The 8559-nt window shown below is 39.6% G+C and overlaps 1 protein-coding gene across 3 annotated transcripts in view; it reads left to right on the plus strand.

The window, feature by feature from the left end:
* The first annotated feature begins 240 nt into the window (after window positions 1-240).
* The window catches only part of LOC120473264 (cysteine-rich motor neuron 1 protein), a 128076-nt gene continuing 119757 nt past the window's right edge, over window positions 241-8559 (plus strand). For 2 of the 3 annotated variants that reach the window (XM_089120620.1, XM_089120622.1), the window contains exons 1-3: window positions 241-771; window positions 7711-7872; window positions 8414-8559. The exon at window positions 8414-8559 is cut by the window's right edge and continues 16 nt beyond it. In XM_089120620.1, coding sequence (XP_088976746.1) covers window positions 471-771; window positions 7711-7872; window positions 8414-8559 — 609 coding nt within the window. In that variant the 5' untranslated portion in view covers window positions 241-470. The remainder of the gene's footprint in view (window positions 772-7710; window positions 7873-8413) is intronic. The other variant, XM_089120621.1, reaches the window with a different exon arrangement.

Consider the following 8559-nt stretch of genomic DNA (forward strand, 5'->3'; position numbering starts at 1 on the left):
CGGAGGAGAGGAGATGAAACCAGAACTTTGTGACGAGCCTCATAAATCATTTCGCATTCATGAAGTTCACATCATCATCATTCCTCTATCTGTATCCCAGATCGGTAGTAGCCTACAAGAACTGTTGCTTCATTCATTCATCCGCCTGTTCCTTTCGCTGCGTGTGATTGGACGAGCTCCGCGGCAATCATTAGCAGGGGGCGTGGCTATGATGTCTCTCTCCGTGTAACGCGTGTTTGAGACTCAGTGTTAGTGATTCAGTGACAAGGATAGACTCCTCATCCTCATCATCTCACAGTTACCTTACGAGCTTTACGAACACTTTTCACTGACTGGAAACTTGTATCATTCTCGGCGAGGATCGTGACACTGAAAGTTGCTGAACATTGGATTTATTGTGGAGTTGCGCATCTGGAGGTTCATGTTTGAGACGCTCGAGACTCTGTAAAGTTCACCAAAAACGCGTCACAATGTGTCAAAAGAGTGCGTTGTGCGTTTTGAGTGTATTTGGGTTCTGCGCTCTGGCGTTGGGGGCTCGTGAATGCGCACCGTGCGCGCTCCGCTCGTGTCCGCCCCTGAGCGCGCTCGGGTGCGGTTCTGGCCGGGTTCTGGCCCGTGACCCGTGCGGGTGCTGTGACCAGTGCTCTCGGCTGGAGCTCGAGCTGTGTGGAGGACCGGACTGGACTCTGGGTTACTGCGGATCCGGACTCACCTGTGCCGCGCGCAACAGAACCGGACCCGCGCTCGTACCTGAGACAGGTGTCTGCAGAGGTCAGTGACGCGCACGAGCTTTACCTTCAACATGACGCAGTGTAAACGAGCTCATCTGATGAGGATGATGATGAAGATGAGGAGGGTGGATTTAGATGAAATCAGTGTGAAGTTGTTGTGGTAACATTTTACAAAAAGATTCATTTATTAGCTAACATGAGCTAACAATGAGCAATACATTTGTTAGAGGATTTAATCATCTTTGTTAATGTAATTAGAGTGGGTTAGGCTACTTTGATATGGTTCTGATTGATATATAACAGAATAGATACTTATTAAAATACCGTGCTAATTGTCTAAAAACATGGCATTGCCACAGTAACATGTCCAAATAGTACAGTATAGTATTTTGGTAACACTTTACAATAAGGTTCATTAGTTAACATTAGTAAATGCATTAACTAACATGAACTAACGATGAGCAATGCATTAGTTACAGGGTTTATTAATCTTTGTTAATGTTAGTTAATATAAATAGAGCTGTTCATTGTGCGTTCATGTTAGTTCACAGTGCATTAACTAATGTTAACTAATACAACCTTTGATTTTAATAACGTATTAGTAAATGTTGGAATTAAGATTAACTAAGATTAATAAATGCTGAAGAAGTATTGTTCGTTCTTAGTACATGTTAACTAATGTAGTTAACTAATGAACCTTATTGTAAAGTGTTACCAGTATTTTAATGGTACTGTACATGTCCAAAAGACCATTGATAAAACTGTACGTTTCAGTGGGTGGAGAGAAAGTTACACTTATTCTGATGAGGTTTATAATGTCCAAATTGTCTGATAATCAAGAACTAGTTATTCATAAGATTTAGTGTGAAATGTTGTTCAGATCATACTGTCAAAATGATGCTGATGAAACTGCAGGGGATGATGGGATTTGATCTATGATGTTATATTAGGCTCTTTTCCAAGAGTTCAGTACGGAAAGGGTCATAATGCCTGACCGGAGCTGGACTTTCTCTGTGTCTAAACTCTTGAATTGCTCCGGACGGCTGAGTGAAAGCAGAAGCGAGTCTGTGGGAAGGTTCTGGAGCTCAATTACCCCTCGTCTTCATCTTCCTCCTGTGGGGTCTGGGATTCATCCCAAGGGATCATGTCCTTGATTAGGCTTTATTTACCAGTGAGTGTTAAGGGTTAATCCCGACCCGGAGTGCATGAATGAGTCTGGTCTCTGAGCACGTCTCTCAATCCCACATCAGCCGCAGAACTATTACAGTATAAAGCCTGAAAGTCATTTTACTGCTGATTTTAAGTTACTCTCCATGTGTGGAGGTTTAGGAAGCGCAAACAAAGAAAATATGAGCATTTTGGTTAAATAATGAATGATTCCAGCCACTGATTAACCAGCGTCTCTCATTATCATAGTAATACATTATTCATGATTGTCATCATTAATTATAATTACCCCCCTCCTATCCATTAGCAAAGACATTAATGAGGTTATTTATATTCAGACGTGGCTGAAGGCGTATAGAAGATGTGCAAATGAAAAGAGCTCGTCGAATATTGTAAATCTGTCTTTTTTGGGGTACATCCAGTCGCATTGTTCTCATGCACCTGACATCCATTGAACCTTTAAAGGTTATTTAGAAAATGTAAATTACTAGATTTAGATTAAAATCTGAGGTGGGATTAAATAAATTTTCTTCTTCCCACTCCTTTTCAGGCAGATTTTGATTGTCAGTTAAAAAAAAAAATAATAATAATAATAATAATAAAAAACTGTATGACTTAACAATATTTTGTCTGCCTTGTACTTTCTGTGCCATTTCCTGAAATAAAAAAAATAAATAAAAATAAAACACAAAAATTTTTTTTTGCAAAAACAAAAAAAGATCTTGTATGGCATTACTGCAAAAAAAAACTTCATTTTTAATAGTGTGCGAACATTTGTGCAGCATTTATGGAAAATAAAGAGTGCTATATTTCTGCAGGGCTTCGTTTATTTTGCTCTACAAACAAAAACCTGCAAAAATGCTAATTAGCCACTTCTACATCATCAGTACTGCATATTTAAGATACACGATATATCATCCACCGTAATATCAGTATCACCGATATACGTTCATTTTAATGTTATTGTGATTGGCCCTGATAACAAAATAGTAAAAAAGATAAAAAAATAAGACTGTTCAACAGGATGGGTTGAAATATGATTGAAATCACTTCAGTTCAGTGCTATATGCAGCAAGCCTCTCATATCGGCTACGTGACATTATAATTGTGTGTTTGGGACGCGGATTTTAATGGTGAGACTTGTATTTTTGTAATTAGGCTCTCAAATTTACATTTATCAGCCAATATATCGGCTATCGTCTTTCAAATATAAAGAGTTATCGTATCGGCCAAAATTTTAACATTGGTTTCATATTGTTATTTCTGAGTGAATAATGAGTGTTATCTAACATGTTTCCCAAAACACTCAGTCCAGTATGAAGAATAGCACTCGTTTAGTGTCGACTATCAGACGTTTTCCTCTATCAGTCCGGAACGGCCAGACAAAACGCCTCCGTGTCCTTCAGTCCGTGAGATTACATCTCAGCTTCCCTCATTTGACCCGCAACAATTATAAGAGAAACGGCAACACTGAGAAGGACGTAACATGTTTGCAAACTGATTAAACTAGTTATCATGTGGACTTGAGATAGCAGCTCTAGACCAGACTGTTTTTATTACGGACTAGTCTGTGTTTAACAAGTACGTTTCCCGGGGAATAAAATCGTAGATTTGCCAGAATGCCCTATCCAGAGCTTTTTACACTATGAGGATTATATTGTCAAATAATTCTAAATTAAACTTTTGCATTGGAATATTTCCCGTGTTTATGGATTTTGTAGTTTGGAAATCCTGTGCTGATGGACAGAATCCGCAGACGTGAACAGATGTGCATTGTGGGCGCGATTGGGGTCGTGTGAAAATATGAAAATATCCTCGCAGGAAGTGTTGATATGGAAAGACGTTGGCGGAGCGGATCATTCCGAGGTGACCGGAAATAATAGGGAAAGTTTTGACAGGGTCATCTGAAAAGCCTGTTTGTGATGGCGACGTGTGTGTGAGAACAACCGCCACGTGGTTTTCCACAAACGGGACGTTTCTGTGCCAAATGCACCAACATCTGCATGCTTTGCTTTCAGTGCTCAGTCATGGCTAAGCATGCGGTTACTGTACAAACCAGGACTGCTCAATTTAGGCCTCATCTCCATTGTTTCTCCAGCATTGAGATCAGTGGGAGAGCAAATACTTCAAAAACGTCCAAGTTTTGTGCTTTTAGGAAGCTTTTGCCGCAGCTCAGAGATCAGTGTCCACATATCCGCTCTCTCTCGGTGTCTGTTTTTATATTTCATCTCAGGAATCGGAGAATAGAAAAGCATGTATCTCCCAGCAAACAGAGAACGTTCTGTCAAACTTATGAACAAATGTTCTTCCATGCACGTACACACTGTAAAGTTTCAGGAGTGACAACCACATTTAAATACACTCCTGAACGGTGATGATTGACATCGCTATTCTGACCAAAGAAATATTACAACGACAAACGACACAGTCGACTTTCACACACTTAATAGAAGCATTTTTGTTGTTTAAGCTTAGATCGAGTTTACTGAAGTTATGACTCGAGTTATTAAAGTGAGCAGGTGCACTGTAACAAATATTTTCAAGATTTGTTATCACAACATATTTTCTTTTGTCAAATCAACTTTATAATAATTTATTTAGTTGAGATAACTTATTATTTTGAGTTTCTGATGGTTAAATTAATCTCCTTCATTGTCTTAACTCACTTTTTCCAGTTCAATCAACTTAAAATTTTAAGGCAACCCAGGTTACTTACTTTTTTAAGTTAAACCAACAATATTTTTTTACAGTGTAGTAATCACAACATTTTTTTCTTCTGTCAAATCAACTTAAATAATTTATTTAGTTCAGATAACATATAATTTTGAGTTTCTGATGGTTAAATTAATCTTCTTCATTGTATTAACTCACTTTTTCCAGTTCAATGAACTTAAAATTTTAAGGCAACCAGGCTTACTTACTTTTTTAAGTTAAACCAACAATATTTTTTTACAGTGTGCGGGTCACGATATTTTGGTCTTATTTATTTGGGTTTGTTATTGGGGGCTTGTTCTTGTTCGCTGTTTTTCTAGCAAGATCTTGCAACACATGTAAACCTCACTCCCCTAATCTCAAGGCATGCTGGCAACTGTTGCTAGAGACTGCAGTTTGTAGCCGTAGTCAATCATTTTATCCCTTAAAACTCAACAGAATGACATATCTAAGCATTTTTTCTTCTTCATGTCTTTAAATATCTTGACTGTAACTCGACACCCTCGCCTCATTTCGTATGCATGATGGTTCTATGAATATGCAAATTAACCCCTCACTGGTTGACGATCACACGTTGATCTGATTGGTTACAAGGTGGTTTGTGACGTCGCGTGTTTTTGAGACTGTCTTTGGTTCACTGCAGTTTTAAAGGACGACTCCGGCGCAAAATGAACCTTTGGTCTAATTACACATTGTTACCTAGTCAACCGTTATCTGAGATTTGTTTTCATGATTGCCGAATGTAAATAGTTTTATCTAGCCTATAACGCTAGTATAATGCTAGTCTATAGGGCATAGAGTAATGACAAATAAAAATCGCTTGTTATTACCACTAAAAAGGCTCAAAATAGCCCCACACAAACACGACAGCATAACAAGAGTCCCTACATTCAAACCGAAGCATTGAGAACTTTGCCAGTGTCCATACAGTTTAATAAGCAGATGTTTTATACACACAGTAAATTTCGCGAATTCAGGAAGAAGCCATCTTGGAAAAATAGTCTCTACCAGTCGATCTACGAACGCCGATCCAAGTGCGCTGGTGAGATGTGAATAAGGTGATAAGGTGAGCGCGAACAGTAGGCTACGTGTACATATTGAAGACAAGTAAACGGTTTGTGTTTGTGTTTCTTCTGGAAACAACGGATCATATGAGATTCTGCACAGTTCAGCGCACTTGGATCGGCGTTCGTAGATCGACTGGTAGAGACTATTTTTCCAAGATGGCTTCTTCCTGAATTCGCGAAATTTACTGTGTGTATAAAACATCTTCTTATTAAACTGTATGGACACTGACAAAGTTCTCAACGCTTCGGTTTGAATGTAGGGACCCTTGTTAGGCTGTCGTTTTGGTGTGGGGCTATTTTGAGCCTTGATAGTGGTAATAACAAGCGATTTTTATTTGTCATTACTCTATGCCCTATATACTAGCATTATACTAGCGTTATAGGCTAGATAAAACTATTTACATTCGGCAATCATGAAAACAAATCTCAGATAACGGTTGACTAGGTAGCAATGTGTAATTAGACCAAAGGTTCATTTTGCGCCGGAGTTGTCCTTTAAGGAGGAAATACTCAGCAATGCTGTCCACTTATAAACTTACACGTGGTGTGTGTTAAAGCGGATTAAACACACCACATACACACATAAACAACATTTAAAAGTGTGTTTTTCACCACAGGGGGACTTTAAACGTTGCTACTTTGTTTCAGAATGTTCATTCAAATGTAACATTCCCACAGTGTTCAGAGAACGATGAAACGGAATGTTCGCATGACCAAGAAGAAACGTTTTGACCTTTTGAACGTTCCGAGAACATTGAGAAAAAGGGAACGTTAGAACTTTGGTGGAACAGGGTTTTGTGAGCTGGGCTGTTGCGGGTCCTGGGCAGTTTCTTCTGGTTTGTTTGGGGAGTTTGTGAGCCAAGCCCCAGGAGGGCATCACGGGGGACATTAGGAGCCGCCGAAGCCGTTTGTCTTTGTTTATTCACATGTGTCGGGCTGGGGGGTCTTCGGGAGAACCTGACGTCGATACTCCAGACTTATTCAACACACATGCGGCTGGAAGAGGAAAACACACAGATGCATGTGAAGGGCAATGAGACAGAAAGACTCTACATTAATCCGGATACATTTGTAAATGGTGTCTTTGTTTAAAAACACTCTCCGTAGTGTTTCCTGATGTTTGAAGTACGGATGAGAAACTTTTGAAAAAAGCCTGAAAACACTAAATTCACCTTTACCGCGCATGCGTATTTCACTCACTATATATATGTTTGGTCTAAAACACTAAAACTGCTCTCATGTTTAATCGCAGGACAGCAAACGTGACTGTGTTAGGAAGAGTGTGTGAAGAAACACATTTGAGCAACAGTGTGAAAGTGAACAGCACATTACAGGCACAACACTGCTATAAACATCAATATCTACTGGACTGGTACATGACTAAACTTACATCATCGTTTTTAAAAACCTCCGTTTTCACAGTCCACCAGAGCCCGTCTAACGGAGAGCCTTGGCACTTCCTATTAGCCCCGTTGTGTATCATCTTGGTTGCAGTTCCATTATAATTCCACTGGGGGTGATCATGGGCGAGAGCAGAATGAATGGGAGTCTATGGGGCTAAACGGCTAAATGTGTCTCTTTCACCTGCTTGTCGTTAAATCAAAATAGATTTTATTGTTGATTCCACAAGTTCAATATAGATTATAGGCCAAAAGTCGAACGAACGAGTACTTGTGTCCTTTTGATGTCTTACAGGTTAGGCTGTTGTTGGCCCGAACACGCTAGCATTTTGCTATTGTGTGACGTCATCACATGTTTGAACGGATTTTTAGAACAGATAAGTGAACTTAAAAATGCAATTTGTGTATTATCTTAGCCCTCCCTTTTGAATGCAACTTTCAAATTATTTGACAAAAAATTACATCCTGAGAAAAGTGGATTTCTGGCGGATTGACTCCCATTCATTCTGCACTCGCGAGCGCCCCCGCATGGACAGAGACGCGTTACTGCAGCCAGTCCAGAACCCGGAAGTAACCAGCCAGTGCCAATTCTCTTCAATTAGACATTCTCTGACACTATCTTCCTCTCTACAGTGATACCCGATGCGGTAGACTCAGACGAGGAGGATGAGCACTGCCCCCTGGTGGCCGGATGTGATCGCGTCGACGGACGGTGTGTGTGTGAGTCCAAACACTCCTGCATCAGAACCTACAGCTATCCCGACAGAGACGCCTGCGTGCATGCTGGGAAAACAGGTGACTAAAACATATTATAACAAGTGCTGTGAAACGATTAATCACGATTAGTTGCATCCAAAATAAAAGTTTGTGTTTACATAATATATGTGTGTGTAGTGTGTATATATTTAAGAAAAATGTGTTTTTATATATAAATTGTATATATACAGTATGTATATGTAAATATTTCTTAAATATGCATGTGCGTTTTTAAATATACAAAATAATTATACTCAGTACACACATATTGTGTAAACACAAACTTTTATTTTGCATGTGATTAATCGTTTCACCGCTCTAAAGTATTTTATCTGTGTAAAATAAATTAAAATGCGTTCACGAGGATGAACATGCATGACGTTTTCTTTGCGTGTTTTAACAGGTTTGTGCATGATATATCTTTGAATAAACATCATTTGTGTTGAGCATAAAGCTACATTTATTTAAATTTCATTGAACCAAGTTTACATTAGCGTAAGACACAATGTCTATGGCACATTAATCATGGTGTATTAATCATCGGTAGCCTGTGTTTGACCTGAAGCTCTCCGTCTCTCAGGGTCTCGCCGGCACGAACACAGACACAGGTTTGTGGGCCCCGTAAACCCGGAGTGTGTGTTTTCTGGCTGTAATCTGACGGTCGACGGGTGTGTGTGTGCGTCTCAGAGCTGCTACGATCACTTCACGTACGCCAACCGCAGTCAG

Source organism: Pimephales promelas, chromosome 15 (assembly GCF_988280905.1).
Source record: "Pimephales promelas chromosome 15, fPimPro1.hap1.1, whole genome shotgun sequence".
In the NCBI taxonomy this organism is placed as follows: Eukaryota; Metazoa; Chordata; class Actinopteri; order Cypriniformes; family Leuciscidae; genus Pimephales; species Pimephales promelas.